We start from the raw sequence: 15,497 nt of genomic DNA, 5'->3' as shown, positions 1-15,497 counted from the left end.
TATCTTTCAGTGAGGCTCTGTGCAGCTTTTAGTCTGTGCAGCTGCTTTCAGTAAGGCTGTTTGCAGCTGTCGATCAAGCTCAGTGCAGAGAAACACTTCCTGAGTTTGGTCTCCTGACATTACATGCAGGAGACCAAAATCTGAGATTTCGACCAGACGGAATGTGTTCTGGCCAAGAAGAGGGACCCCTGGTGGCAGGAAGTATACAGCAAAAAACTAACAAAACATTTTTTTTTTAATGGAAGCCAATTACAAAAGTTCCAGCACCAGAAAAAGAAAAGCGGCACACTGGGATCTGGTTCTAGAAGCACATTGCCTGGGCGAAACAGTTGTTGCCCGTCCTTTTTGCCTTCTGCATTTTTGTCCTCCCACTACCATGTGTTAATCTACACTAAATAAAGTCCTGGATTTTACCTTAAGTTATCCCGGGGTGCAGCTTTTCTTTTTCTTGTGCTGGATCTACATGGACTGCTTTTTTTTTTACAAGCAGTGCACCTGTGGATGTGAAAGGAAATCACTACGCCTATGACCAAGAGCAACGCCAAGCTCCTACTACAGGAACAGATAAGTCCATTTACTACATAGTTGCCTTGTATACTGTGCCGCATTCTGCTTTTTTCTACATTCCATGTATGTATTACAAAAGTTAATTGGCATAAGGAATTAAATATAAAAAATTCTGTTTAATGACAGTGCCCATTTAAGTTGTAAAAAAAAAATGTAAAATAAAAAACACACACACCAACAACAAAAAGTATGGTCACCTTTACCCATTGCTAGATACCTGTGTCAGCATATCCAGCAAGAAAAAGGATCAGATCTGCCTGTCCAGTCTGTCACTGACTTCCAGTGAACACTGACATATGTACTGTAAAGTGCAAAACTACCGTAAACAAACAGACATACATCTGCACACCTACACAGATTTTCTTGACTGAGGGTTAACCTGAATTGTCAGATTTGGTCATTTAAACAGGATTATCCAGGATTAGAAAAACAGTTTATTTCTTCCAAATACAGTGCCACGTCTGTCCTCAGGTTGTGTGTGATAATGAAGCTCAGTTCCATTGAAGTGAAAGTAGCCAAATTATAATACCACACCCAACAACCTGAAGACAGGTGTGGTGCTGCTTTTGAAAGGATTTTTTTTTTAAACAAAAAAAAAAAAAAAAGAAAAAAGAAAATGAATATCCTGAATATGGATGAAGAGCCAGACAACAAGGAAGAAAAACTGAATAAAAACCTCTATTAAAAGAAACCAATGTGTGCCTCAAGCCAACCACAGCTCAGCTTTCACTTTGAATTATGCCCTTGAAAAATGTAATCAGAGATGTGGTTGGTTAATAGATTGGGCAATAGAGTTTTCCTTTCAGACAGTTTTTATCACCTCCCCAAATTAAAGGGGTTATCCACCATCAGGTGATTTTAGTACGTACCTGGCAGACAGTAATGGGCATGCTTAGGAAGGATCTGCGCTTGTCTTGGGGCTAAATGGCTATGCTGTGAGATTACCATAACACTGTGGCTAGCTTTTTATGAACTTGTATTTCCTGTTTGACTTTTCTTTTTTTACTACAAATCCCATAATTCCATTTTCCTCCCTCCCAAACATCAGCCACCCCACCCATTGAAACATTAATGAGCTGCATCCATTTAAAAGACCTGTGGTTTTCAATTAGGGTGCCTACAGCTGTTGCATTAGTTGCAGATTGATCTCTCTCTCACCAAGCGATCCCTCCACCCATTGAAGCAGATAGGCTCCCTGTCATCAGCTGACTAGTGAGTCAGGTCTCCGCCGCATTGCAACCTGGGAATAATCTGAGACAACAGTCATTTTGCATGCTGTTAAAAATTAATTACATAAGAATTGTGAGAAAACCTTCACACATTAGGTACAGACATTATATGAACTACACTAACTTTACAGCCCCTGTAGCATAGTCAAATAAAAAAAAATCCTGGAATACCCCTTTAAGTCTTAAAATAAACCTGACATCCATATTTGAGCTGTGTTTTTAAACATTGTTAAATGTATGGTTCATACAATTCATTACTTCATCTATAAGTGGGAATCAATATGTGGCACATTAAACATTCAAGTCATTAATTCTGGACCAACAATTGGATATTTGTTGAAAAAATAAAAATAACTAAGTCAATGGAGGAATCAATGGAAAGTCCTTGAAAAACAGATGTAAACTGATCTTATTTTGTGTATTATGTCCCATCCATTATCCACTGACCAAAATATTTGGATCATATCAGTATAAGTACAGTGTTTCCATTCGAGACCACCTTTAAAAGTTTTTTTTTTTTTTTTTTTTTTTTTTTACCTCCCTAACATATCTTTGTGCTGCGCCCAGCCTGTTCACACTTTTTGGCTTTCAGGTGGGTGGGTTCTTCTGATATGAGCGAAGCTTCATGTCAGCAGCAGCGCTCTGGTGACGTCACCTCAGCTGAACTGAAAATATGCGTCATGTGATCACTACGTGCACTCTTAAATTGCCACTGCCATCAGGAAAAACTTGACATGTCAAAAGTTTTGATCGGAAACCTTCATCCATCATGGGAACAAGCAGGGAGAAGTTTGCGCTCAGTGAGTTATCTCCTGGCTAGTGTAAGTCTAGAAGCGTGACTTCTCCTGGCTTGATCTTCTGATCGGCGTAGGTCTACATACTCAAGACACCTATTGATCAAAACTTTTGACATGTCAAAGTTTTTCCTACTGATAGGTACTCTTTAATGTCTCCCAGAAGGCTCCAGGGCTAATTTTGAATGGAGTAGTCAGTGCTGATTTATTCAGAGACAGTGGCAGTGGTTGGCCCTATACTGAAGAGACTTTAGAGGGGGAATGATGTCACAGGCCCAGACACAGTAGCCTAGGCAACGAGCAGACAAGGAGGACATATCAGATTGCTGCAGATTTGCCATGCAGTTTAATTTCATTAAAAAATCCACTATGGTTCCATGACATAAGGAATGCTGCAGATTTTAAAATCTCAGAATACAAAAAAAAAAAAAAAACTCCCTTTTTTCGAAAATCCATAGCAGATGCGCCATGTCTGAATGTGACCTCAGGCACAAATCACAAAGTAGTCTCCTTAGGAATCATTTGCAATATAAATACTAGAAAAATATGTGTGTTTGTGTATACATATTTATAAAATTTAATGTACAGATGCTATCTTTACCTGTAGGCCTTCAGTAGACCCCTGGTCATAAGCATTAAGAAAAATGTGGTCAGTTTCTAGTTACTATGTGAGCCAAAAACATTGAACCACATTTAACGACACAGGACGTAAATGTGATTCCCGGTGAGGTGGTACTTAACGCACCAGGACATACATTTACGTCCTATACATAACCGCGAGCAATCAAATCCTATGGGGACTATTAAAGTGTAAAAATAAAAGTAGAAGAAAAGTTTTAAAAAAATTTGAAAAATCCCCTCCCCAATAAAAATGTAAACTGTCCCATTTTCCCCATTTCACCCCCCAAAAAGTGTATATAAAAAAAAAAAATAAAAAAAATAAAAATTGTCAAGCATATTTGGTATCGCCACGTGCATAAACATCCAAACTATTAAAATATAATGTTAAAAAGGAGTAGCTCCCACCATCTTAAATTTTTTTTTCTGTCCCTACCTATTGCTAATCTATCCCTAACCCCCTCCCTGCCTTTTAAAAATTGTCTCCTACCTATAAAAGGTCTTTTCTTCTGCTGCCGGCTGTAGCTCTGCCGGAAGCCAACTTGCCCAGCAGGCGCGACATCACTGACGCCTGCTGGACGCCGACTTCCACCCTCACCTCATCTATGCTGCGCTCCTGTCAGGAGCACGCATACATGAGAGGTCAATAGCAGGGCAGGCTGCTCAGGGGTCTCCTTCTCATTGTTTAGCAGATCAAGTGCTACCCAGGGAGGAGAAGTATAGGAGCATCGCAGTCCAACATATCCCTGCCGGGGGCGGGGACGGGCTGTGCATGAGGCCAGTGAGCCAATTTTCGCAGCGCTCGCTCCTGCCCGTCTGACAGGCAGGGAGCAAGCGCATGCCGACTGAATTAGGACCGAATGCCCGGCCGGCATCGGTCTAAATTCAGTTGTTACGTCATGTCAGGCTGCAGCCGCCCACTAGTAGGGAGGCCCCTAGTGGCCGGTTTTCAAATGTAAAATAAAATATTTTAAAGAAAAAAAGAAATAATGGATATATATTACAGATATGTTGTAGTACATAACTACTACAACATATCCCAAAAAAAGCTTGGTGGCAGTACCCATTTAATTATACTGTACAGTGAACGGCGTGAACGTAAACAATAAAAAAAAAATTAAAAAGGCCAAAATTGCTTTTTTTATATAACATTTTATTCCCAAAAAATATTATTAAAAAATGTATTAAAAGTTTTATATATGCAAATATAGTATCAATAAAAAGTACAGATCACGGCACAAAAAAATGAGCCCTCATACCGCCGCTTATACGGAAAAATAAAAAAGTGAGTGATGGCATTACAACGGACAACTGGTTGCGCAAAAAACAAGCCCTCATACTAGTCTGTGGATGAACATATAAAAGAGAGTTATGATTCTTGAGGAGGAAAAAACAAAGAAAACCCCTTAAGGACCAGGGTTTTTTCCGTTTTCGCACTCTCATTTTTTCCTCCTTACCTTTAAAAAAATCATAACTTTCAATTGCACCTAAAAATCCATATTATGGCTTATTTTTTGCGCCACCAATTCTACTTTGTAATGACATCAGTCATTTTACCCAAAAATCTACGGCGAAACGGGAAAAAAAAAAAATCATTGTGAGACAAAATTGAAGAAAAAAAAAATGGTAAAAATGACACCTTCTCTTTATTCTGTAGGTCCATACGATTAAAATGATACCCTACTTATATAGGTTTGATTTTGTCGTACTTCTGAAAAAAATCATAACTACATGCAAGAAAATTTATACGTTTAAAATTGTCATCTTCTGACCTCTATAACTTTTTTATTTTTCCGCGTACGGGGCAGTATGAGGGCTCATTTTTGATCAGAAGCTTTTAGCGGTACCCCTTTTGTATTGATTGGACTTGTTGATCACTTTTTATTCATTTTTTCTTGATATAAAAAGTGACCAAAAATACGCTGTTGGACTTCGGAATTTTTTTGCCCGTACACCATTGACCGTGCTGTTTAATTAACAATATATTTTTATAATGCGGACACTTCCGCACACGGCAATACCACATTTTTTTTATTTACTCTTTTTTTTTAATGGTAAAGGGGGGGGGTGATTCAAACTTATTAGGGAAGGGGTTAAATGATCTTTATTCCCTTTTTTTTTTTTTTTTTTTTTTTTTTTTTTTTTTTTTTTTTTGCAGTGTTATAGCTCCCTTAGGGGGCTAGAACACTGCACACACTGATCTTTTACATTGATCAATGGTTTCTCATAGGAAACCATTGATCAACGATTCTGCCGCTTGACTGCTCATGCCTAGATCTCAGGCACTGAGCAGTCATTCGGCGATCGGACACCAGGAGGCAAGGTAAGGGACCCTTCCTGCTGTGTCACAGCTGTTCGGCATGCTGCGATTTTGCCGCGGACCTCCCGAACAGCCCCCTGAGCTAACCGGCAATTATTTACTTTCACATTAGACGCGGCGTTCAACCTTGAACGCCGCATCTAAAGGGTTAATAGCGCGCGGCACCACGATCAGTGCCGCTCGCTATTAGCCAAGGGTCCCGCCCCGACCTGCTATGACCCGGGGTTATAGAATGGGAGCGGACTCAGGGCATACAGGTATGCCCTTGGTCCTTAACAGGTTAAGGCCAAAATGGTCTGAGTCCTTAAGGGGTTAAAAAAGGTCTTTATATTTAGAGAAGTCCACGGATTTGTGTCCTATGTGGTAATGATGTTATGAAGGCAATTCAACCCTCCAGAGATTATTCTGCAATCACTTTAATAGTACATCATAACTTTATTTCCCAACACATCTTAATCTTAAATCCCTCCCAGATACTAGACTTGCTGACTAATGGCTTTTTGATGTGAACAAGTTTTGCCACTGTCAATAGACAACTGCATTAACTTGTTTTTCTGCATGCATTAGTAATAGGCTGAAAAGTATGCATGTACTTTTATTAGATATAGCAGGGAGTATCTTAGGTGGAAAAGTGAGAAAGCTTGGTTAAATGCAAAAAGCTAATGATGAAATAGTATCAAACTACACCTAAACAAAGCTGGAAATCCCATCTAATGGATTATGGGCGTAGTAGGATCATGACACAGCTTTTCTTCACTCTGTCTAGCCCAGGAATTTGCACTAAACAAATTTCCTAAACAAAATCCAGCAATATTATAGTTTTTGCCAAGTGAATAGATAGTAGTCAGCACTTGTACCCCAACAAATCCTCACTCCACACAGAACCTCTCACGGTCAACTAAACTTGTACACAACGTAGAGCTCCTGACTGCAGGTCCTAGACCATAGCCCGCTGCCCCGGAGCACAGTTCCATAAATAACAGGTAAGGAAAAGGGAGTCACTCACCGGACTAGTGGTCAAACGGCTTCTTTATTTCAAAGGTGCAGAGAATACAAGGTGTAGACACGGACAAGGCTTAGGGTACGCCACGAGTCGCAGGCGCAAACAGCTGTTACCCAACATGTTGCTGACTTGCGGCGTCCCATAAGGCTGTATTCACACTATAAAATTAATCCATTTTAAAGATCCCTTTGATGTTCCGTTACGAAAACCATGAAAATCGGCTGTTAGAAAATCCCATTGTGGTCAATGGGTTTTTAACATTATCAATATTAACTTGTTATAGCCCATTATTAATAATGGATGTTATTTTGTGACGGGAGAATGAATGGAAGAAATGGGAGAAATAGTACATGCACTATTTCTTCCATTTATTCTCCCGTCACAAAATAATGTCCGTTATTATTAACGGGTTAAAACGGATAATGTCAAAATCACAGACTACAATGGGATTTTCTAACAGCCATATGGGATTTTGTAATGGCCGTTTAACGGACGATTTTCAGGGTTTTCCTAACAGAATATAAAACGGATCTTTAAAACGGATGAATTTTATAGTGTGAAAGCAGCCTAAGCATTGTCCGTGTCTGCACCCTGTGTTCTCTGCACCTTTGAAATAAAGAAGCCGTTTGACCACTAGACCGGTGAGTGACTCCCTTTTCCTTACTTAACTGATAATTATAGTTTTCACATTGGCCAGTTTGCTGACAAAGCAATGTCACTTTTCATCTTGTGCTGAGTACACGGTGGAGAAGGTCCGCTGTCATCACAAAAGGCTAGCTTAGCAGGCCAATGACATAGCATCCAGGGCCCAACTACTTTAACCTAGGGATCGGCCAATATTCACGATTTTGGACGTTATCGGCAATTACCTTGTCGATAATGCAATAATCCCCCCCACCGCAACGGCCAGAGACCGCCACCGCTGCCCCATTGCCTCCCCCAACCCCGGTTTTTTAATTACCTGTACTCGGGGCCTGCGCTACTTCTGGCTCCTGTGGCATCCTGTGTTACGCTGTGCGCTGCGCAATGACGAGTGACGTCCTCAACGTGACGTCACCGTCAGTGCACACAGTGACAGCGCAGGACGTCGCCGGAGCCAGAAGTAGCGCGGACACCGGGAGAAGAAATAGCCGATAACTTATACCGATATTCCAGTTATCGGCTTTAACCTTTACAGATTATCGGTATCGGCCCTAAAAAAAATAAAATAAAAAAACCATATCGGTTGATCCCTACTTTAACCCCTTAAGGACCAAGCGTTTTTCTGTTTTTTGCACTTTCGTTTTTTCCTCCATACCTTTTAAAAATCATAAGCCTTTCAATTTTGCACCTAAAATCCATATGATGGCTTATTTTTTTGCGCCACCAATTCTACTTTGTAATGACAGTCATTTAACCCAAAAATCTATGGCAAAACCCAAAAAAAAAATAAACACCATTTTGTAAATTTTGGGGGCTTCCGTTTCTACACAGTGCATTATTCGGTAAACATGACACCTTATCTTTATTCTGTAGGCCCATACGATTAAAATGATACCCTACTTATATAGGTTTGATTTTGTTTTACTTGGAAAAAAAAAAATTCCTCTTCTCACCCCTATAATTTTTTTCTTTTTCTGCGTACGGGGCTGTGATCTGAAGTTTTTATCGGTACCATTTTTGTTTTGATCGGACTTTTTGATCACTTTTTATTCATTTTTGCATGGTATAAAGTGACCAAAAATACGCTAGTTTGGACTTTTAATTTTTTTTTTACGCGTACGCTATTGACCGTGCAGTTTAATTAACGATATATTGTTATAGTTTGGACATTTACGCACGCAGCGATACAACGTTTATTTTTATTTCCACAGTTTTTTTTTTTTTATGGGAAAGGGGGGGGGGGAATTCAAACTTTTATTAGGGAAGGGGTTAAATCATGTTGATTAACTTTTTTTCCCCACAATTTTATAGCCCCCATAGGGGTCTATAACATTGCACACAGTGATTACTGCTATGCCATAGCATAGCATTGATCAGTGTTATTTGCACTTGATTGCTCAAGCCTGGATCCCAGGCTTGGAGCAATCAAACGCTGATCGGACAGCGAGGAGCACGGTAAGGCACTTCCCACTGTCCTCTCAGCTGTTCGGGATGCCTCTATTTCACCGCGGCAGTCCTGAACAGCTCCGCTGAGCTAACTTATAGTTTGGGTAGGCCCCCCTGTTAATAGTTGCCCCCATATAGTGCAGGTAGGCCCCTCTGTTAATAAAAGCCTGTTTATATAGTTTGGGTATGCCAGTCTGTGAATAGTTTCCCCTATTAACAGAAGGACCTAACCAAACTATATGAAGCAATACCAACTGACCAAAATATAAATTTTAATGCATCCACTTAAGGACGCAGTTTCAAGCACTTTAGAAGAACACTCAGGAGCTTAGTGTGGTTTATACCCGGTAGGTCCCATCTGCTCTCAGCAACCAGGACCCACAGCTAATGCCAGACATCTGCCTGATCGGTGATGTCCGGCATTAACCCTTTAGATCCTGTGATCAAAGTTTATCACAGCGTCTAAATGCAGGAAATTGTAGCAAATGTGAATAAGCCCGTTCCATAATAAAAGTGCGAATCACCCCCCTTTTCAAAAAAAATTTGTGTGTGTGCGTATATATATATTAGGGATCGACCGATATCGGTTTTTTAGGGCCGATACCGATAATCGGTGCAGGTTAGGGCCGATAGCCGATAACTTATACCGATATTCGGGTATAAGTTATCGGCTATTTAACCCCCTGCGACACCGCTGCAGATCATTGATTTAAAGCGGGCGCTTTAAATCAATGATCTGCAGTGGCTTTTGTGGGGCCATAGGCCGCCACCACCACCACCACCCGCTTCTCTTCCCTACCTGCCAGGGTGCTCCGGGCCATCCATCCATCGTTCCTGTAGTGTCCGGGGGCGTTCCGGGTGGAGGGTGGTCCGGTCCGGGCTGTCCTTCTCCGGCGGGCCTCTTCTCCACTCCGGGCAGGCTCCGGCCTAGTACGCTGCATAGACGTCGCTGCGCAGTGACGCCCGTGCGCAGCGACGCACCTCACGTCACGGCGTAGCGGCGTCTATGCAGCGTACTAGGCCGGAGCCTGCCCGGAGTGGAGAAGAAGACCGTGGGAGAAGGACAGCCTGGACCGGACCGGACCACCCTCCACCCGGAACGCCCCCGGACACTACATGAAGGAAGGATGGCCTGGACCACCCCCATTACGGGTAAGTTTAATTTTTTTATTCACTCGGAGGGTGGGGGAGGGGCCCGACCGGTATAGCGGTATGGGAAAAAATCCATACCGGTATACCGCCTAGGATCACGGTGGGGGGTGCGACGCGGTGCGGTGGCGGTGCGGTGGGGGCGGTGCATTATCGGCTTATCGGCAAGAAAATTGCCGATACCGACAATGCCCAAAATCGTGATTATCGGCCGATAATATCGGCCATACCGATAATCGGTCGATCCCTAATATATATATATATATTATACACACACACACACACACGTTATCGCCGTCTGCATAAATGTTTAAACTAATATTACTTTAATTAAAGCACACGGTCAATGGCGTAAGCGTAAAAAAAATACCGAAGTCCAAAATTCTGTATTTTTGACAACCATAAAAAAATATATTTTAAGTTATAGAGGTCAGAATAGGAGAATTTTATGCATGATGATTTTTGTACAAAAAGGTATGATTGGTATTAGAATACAGAATTGATCAGTAACAGTGTGATGGTAATATGTATGGTGGCAATATTTTCCACTTATATACTGGTGCAATAAGACTGCAGGGCGGGCCACTGGGGGCCCAGGTCTTGAGCTGTGTAAGGGGCCCCATGATTTCTGATGGCAGCCATGCTTACTCACCACAGACAACTAAGGCCTTGTTCCCATTCAGCCGGAATTTATGCCATCCAGTGTACAGGTGCCAGATCAAAAAACATTGCATGCAGGGTTTTTTGATCTGGCAAATCCATGCCAGATAATCCATATTTGCCTGAGATTAGTGATTAGAGATTAGTCTTTTTTTTTTTTCATTTTCCATATCAAAATCTAAAATAAAAAAAAACATCCTAAAAGCTGCAGCTTTTACTCTGGCCACTATGCCTAGCAATAGACAAACACTACATGTTTAGAGATCTCTTCTCAGCAGACTGATTACCATAGAAATGTACATCTCTCTCTCTCTCTCTCTATATATATTATATATATATATATATATATATATATATATATATATATATATATATATATATATATATATATATCTATATATATCTATATATATCTATATATCTATATATCTATATATCTATATATCTATATCTATATATATATCTATATCTATATCTATATATATATCTATATATACACACACGCATACATACATATACAGGATTTATCATTCACAATAGGGGATGGTCATAGTCCGCAGCCCCCCCCCCCCTCCTCCTCCTCTCTGTGCAGGTCACATAGCATGCCCAGAACGCTCTTTTTTTTATAAGTCAATAAGTCAGTACAGGTTATTATGGTCCACGGAGCAGCTGTAAATCATCTCTCTAAATGCTGTTATGTTGATCTCAGACAAGATGGATGCCCCTATAATTATGTACAGAAAAAAAAAAAAAATTATATATGTTTTAATTTCCTGGTCAGATACATTTCTTGTAAATGGTGCCACTCAACGGCCTGAGTAGCAACCACGATTTGCAACTAGCTTGCCTATGTGAATGCTTACACTAGAATATACCAATGGAATAGGAATGTAAACTGCTTTTCCAATGTATTTATGTAGTAGTTATGAGAAGTAAATCTGATCATGGGACATTCTCCCTGTGTGGATACTGCAGTGGAGACTCCAGTATGTGATCTCACATGATTCACCATCAATACTGCAGTGGAAAAATTATGCTGAAGGCAAAGGGCAAGCAAGAGCGGATGGCTTAACCAAGTGCAACATAATGTCATACCAGTTCAATAGTATCAGCCCAAAGCTGCCACAATTTAGTAACATCTGTAAGGTAAAGAACATAACTATAACTGAAGGGCCATGGGATCAACTTTGTGAAATCACTTAGTAAATATTAAATAGACTAAAAAAATTAAAATAAAAAAAGGGTTATGCCATGAATAATGAGACTTCACACATTACAATAAATACACTGTAAGAAGTAATGGACTTGGGGCAGGGGGGGATAAAAAATCATCACTTGCCATCATCCAGGAGTCTACCTAGTAATCTAGTAGTAACGGTAACCCATTATCTACCAAGGCTTCTGAGCATTGATTGCAGGCATCAGAAATGGATTCTGAGTATTACTGCAGAAAATACCTCCACCAGAGACTGCGGGGTCACGTCTTAATAAGGTCACTGATACGACGCCTCAGTCTTCACCTGCTGCCTCCAGAAATGGCTTGATTTATAAGAGAATCTGGCTATTCATTAGGTGTATAGAATACAATCACTGTGTATGCATGCAGGTATCAGCACGGTGATAGTGGAGGAAAAAAATAACAGCTGCTGCCGGCACCAGAATGCAGTAATACACTGTGCTGTAACAGGATTTGTGCCCCATCCTCTGATGTAGGGGACAGTGACTATTTACCACGACCCTTTTGCCAAACACGTTTTAAAGTGAACTTGTTACTGAACAATCCATTTTAGCTGCTATGGCCTACACAAGGATGCAGCAGAGCTGGCTGTGCAGCCGGTGTGTACAATGTCTAGATCCATCACAATACACGTATGGCATGAAAAGTGGAGGAATGCCGTCAGCAGTGCTAGGCACATTCTTGGAGGCTGCATACCACGGATAAAAATAACTACCATTAGAATGTATCACGTCGAGAGATGCATTATCAGCTGACCTGAAAATCTGCAGCCGCAACGTTTGTTTTGGAAACAATAAGGATCCCTTGTCTATTTTTACAGGGACTCTAGCTATAGGCCGGTGCCAGGAGCTGATGTGGTATCTGCAATGTTACAGAGCCCATCACCAAATGGCACAACTGCTGAGGGATGAACAAGGACTGGGGCTCTGCTGCAATACTTCAAGGTCAAGCATGACGCAACTATCGATATCGCCAGTGCTGACTGGCACATAGGGACCCGAATAGAAACGTGAGAGGCAAACCTGCTGGTTGCTGCCTATACCTGCACGGCTCAGAACCATCAATAAAGACAGCAGTAAATGCAGTGACGGCAAGTGCAGCCCACAGTGGTGCAGAGCATCCTCCCCCTTCAAGGCTTGTCTATTATGTAAATTCATTCCAGCTCTAACATGGATCTCTCCTGGATTATAGATGTGAACATTCAGGATCAGGTATCAATTGATGGCATCTGTGACATTAAATGCTACCCAAGACCTCCTATCCCAGCTTGAGGAAGCCCCCTATGTCCAGTCTATCCTGCTATAAATAATCAGTGTTCCTTGTGGACACAACTGCAGTGTCATCCTTGTTGGGGCTGGAAGACCTCACTAAACATGGTGGCTCTGATACGGTCAAACCTTCAATGCTAAATCTGGTCGCTAGAAACTAAATGTTTAATGAAATTTCTATTTTTCCTCCCAATTTATGGTACCCAACGTTTCCAGACACACAACACATATATATCCTCACCGCAAAAGGAAAGATGTTGTCGGCTCGGTTCAAGCTGTCTTCTATCCAAGATTTTTGTGCAAAGGCAGAGTTGGGCCTGGCGTACTTCTGCAACTGGATGTGGTTATTCCCAAAATTCTTCTTTAAGGGAGAGATTGAATTCAAGGGTGTTATTCCTCCATTAAGTCCTCGGCGGTGGTCCCTACCTTGGGAGCCACCCCATCCTCCGTACCCACTACCGCCTGGGCTCCATGAAGAGGATGGTGTAGGGGATGGGCTTTGGTAGCTGCTCCACGGGGAGGGGGGTTTATTAAGATTGTTGGCCAAATGGGGTAGTTGGTTAAAAGCAGCATTTCTGTGGGGGAAAGGGGGTGGGTGGGGGCTGGCAGGGGACCTCCTTTGCTGTTGGTGTTGGTTGTGATGATGCTGAAAATGTGGGTGGTGGGGGTGATGTTGAGACATGGGTCCGATCTGTGGAGAGAAGCTACCTCCGAAGCCAGGGCTGACGTGGTGTGGGAAATTTTGGAACAGCAAAGCACCATTATTTGCCGAAGCAGCTGTGACCCCTCCCTGGTGAAAGAAACTGGCATCCTCATTGATCATAGTGTTAGAAGAAGGGGCAATAGCAGCCGACCAATTACTGAAACCCGTCAGGGGGGAAGCAGAAGAAGTCAGGGTCTGGTTAGAAGACCCCAGCCCCGACGCCTCTTGGTAATCAAAACCCGTCAAGACGGGAGACTCTATTCTTATTTTTTCCTTTCCGTTTTCCGATGAGCTGTCTCCTTGGTTCTCCTCGGCTTTTACCTTCTCGGAGTCGGGGAGGATCCCCGCTTCCTGGTTTTGGCTAGGGGAAAGCTGCTGTTTTTCCAGAGACTCTTGCTGTTCCTGTTGAGACTTGGATTTGTCAGAGCCCAGAATCTCATCCTGAATGTTATGGGCGGCCGGGGCGGGAAAGAGCCAAGCCGAACTGGCGCTGCTGCCATTGGCGGCGGTGTTGTTGATGAAAGCTGCGGGGCTAGGGGTGGCGTTCTGATGGTGGTGAGGGGGCTGCAGATGCGGGTGAAATCTGACGGGGAAAGCCGACTTGTTCCCGGTGTTATTCTGCACCAGCACTCCGAACCCGTAATCCCCCATTTATTCCGAAAGACAGGAGCAAAGACAACGGCGGTGATGGGGTCTCTTCTGCTGTGCTTCTATGAGGCCCTTCTAGTGGTGATCCTGGGAGGGGACGGGCTGGGGTCTACCCTTTGGATCTTTGGTTGAGTGAAGTCTGGCTGTGCTTCAGTCCATGGAGAGCAGGGGCCTGATGATCTTCTCGGTCTGTCCTCCTCCTCTCAGCTCCCTGCCCATCAGTCACAGAGAAGACACAGCTCAGTAAGATGACGTCTGTGTATAAGGATCCCACCACCCTCACCCACGACCCCCAGTTACCTCATGAAGCCAGCGCTCCGGTGACAGCCTCTTTCTCCTCACAGGCGATCTCTTCACACGACGTGCCTAGCGCTGCAGCTCGCCTCTCTGTGACATTACAGCATATGGTTGGCTCTGCTCCCCCGCCCCGGTGACAGCTCGGCCCCGGTGTGACAGAAACGAGCGGAGGACAGTCTGAGGGAAGAAGAAGGAGGTAGGGGGATTGGGGGGGTCTCTGTGTCGGTCTCGGGGAGGGGGATTAGGCTCCCTCTAGGTGCGTCTCTGTCCGTCTCCGCTGCTCCTCCCCGTCCTTCTAGTCAGGACCGAGCACACACAGAAATGACAACCAGCTGGAGCAAGAGGCGCTTCCGGTTCGCGTACTCGGGAGACACAGAGCGAACCACCACCCCTCTCGGCTTAGCCTCGGCCAATGGCTGGGCGAGGGCGGGATCACAGCCGTGCCTGACCGGCGACTTTACCTAAACCACGCCTTAGAAGGTCAAAGCGTGCCGTGACGCACGGATCACGTGGTGGCGTCCAAGAAGGCGGAGCTTCACGCATCCTCCCATGAAGGTCGCTTTGTACTAACTCCGCCCAGTAAGGTCACTGCTGAGGGTGGTGTGCGGCGTTTATATTGAGGTCAAGCAGAGGAGGATTGGGTGTTGTCTGCTGCTGATAGGCAGGATATGTATTAGAGCCATGCAGGGTGCAGGGTTCTGTGTACTGTACAAACACACATAGAAAGATCTGCATATGGTGCAGAGCTATATTTACCTCACCTGTAGCCTAGACCTTTATATAGGTGACTTTCCTTCCATAAGGCTTTTATTAGAATACTGTATCATGTTTTAGGGCACAAACTCCCATCATGCCCTGATGAGGTGTAGTTTTGCAACAGCTGCAGGCACCCTGGTTGTTCTAGGAGTGCTGTAGT

At 43.2% G+C, this 15,497-nt stretch overlaps 1 protein-coding gene across 3 annotated transcripts in view; it reads right to left on the bottom strand.

Annotated features, from left to right (window-relative positions):
• Positions 1-15,043, bottom strand: part of CPEB4 (cytoplasmic polyadenylation element binding protein 4) — a 96,643-nt gene extending 81,600 nt beyond the window's left edge. For 2 of the 3 annotated variants that reach the window (XM_056574852.1, XM_056574854.1), the window contains exons 1-2: positions 14,585-15,043; positions 13,175-14,495 (exon numbers count right to left, since the gene is read on the bottom strand). In XM_056574852.1, coding sequence (XP_056430827.1) covers positions 13,175-14,287 — 1,113 coding nt within the window. In that variant the 5' untranslated portion in view covers positions 14,288-14,495; positions 14,585-15,043. Of the gene's footprint in view, positions 1-13,174 lie in introns of all 3 variants that reach the window. The other variant, XM_056574853.1, reaches the window with a different exon arrangement.
• Between the last annotated feature and the right edge of the window lie 454 nt (positions 15,044-15,497).

This window comes from Hyla sarda, chromosome 4 (assembly GCF_029499605.1).
Source record: "Hyla sarda isolate aHylSar1 chromosome 4, aHylSar1.hap1, whole genome shotgun sequence".
Lineage (NCBI taxonomy): Eukaryota > Metazoa > Chordata > Amphibia > Anura > Hylidae > Hyla > Hyla sarda.
The sequence above is the reverse complement of the archived record's forward strand: the minus strand, read 5'-3'. Positions and strand labels throughout refer to the sequence as shown.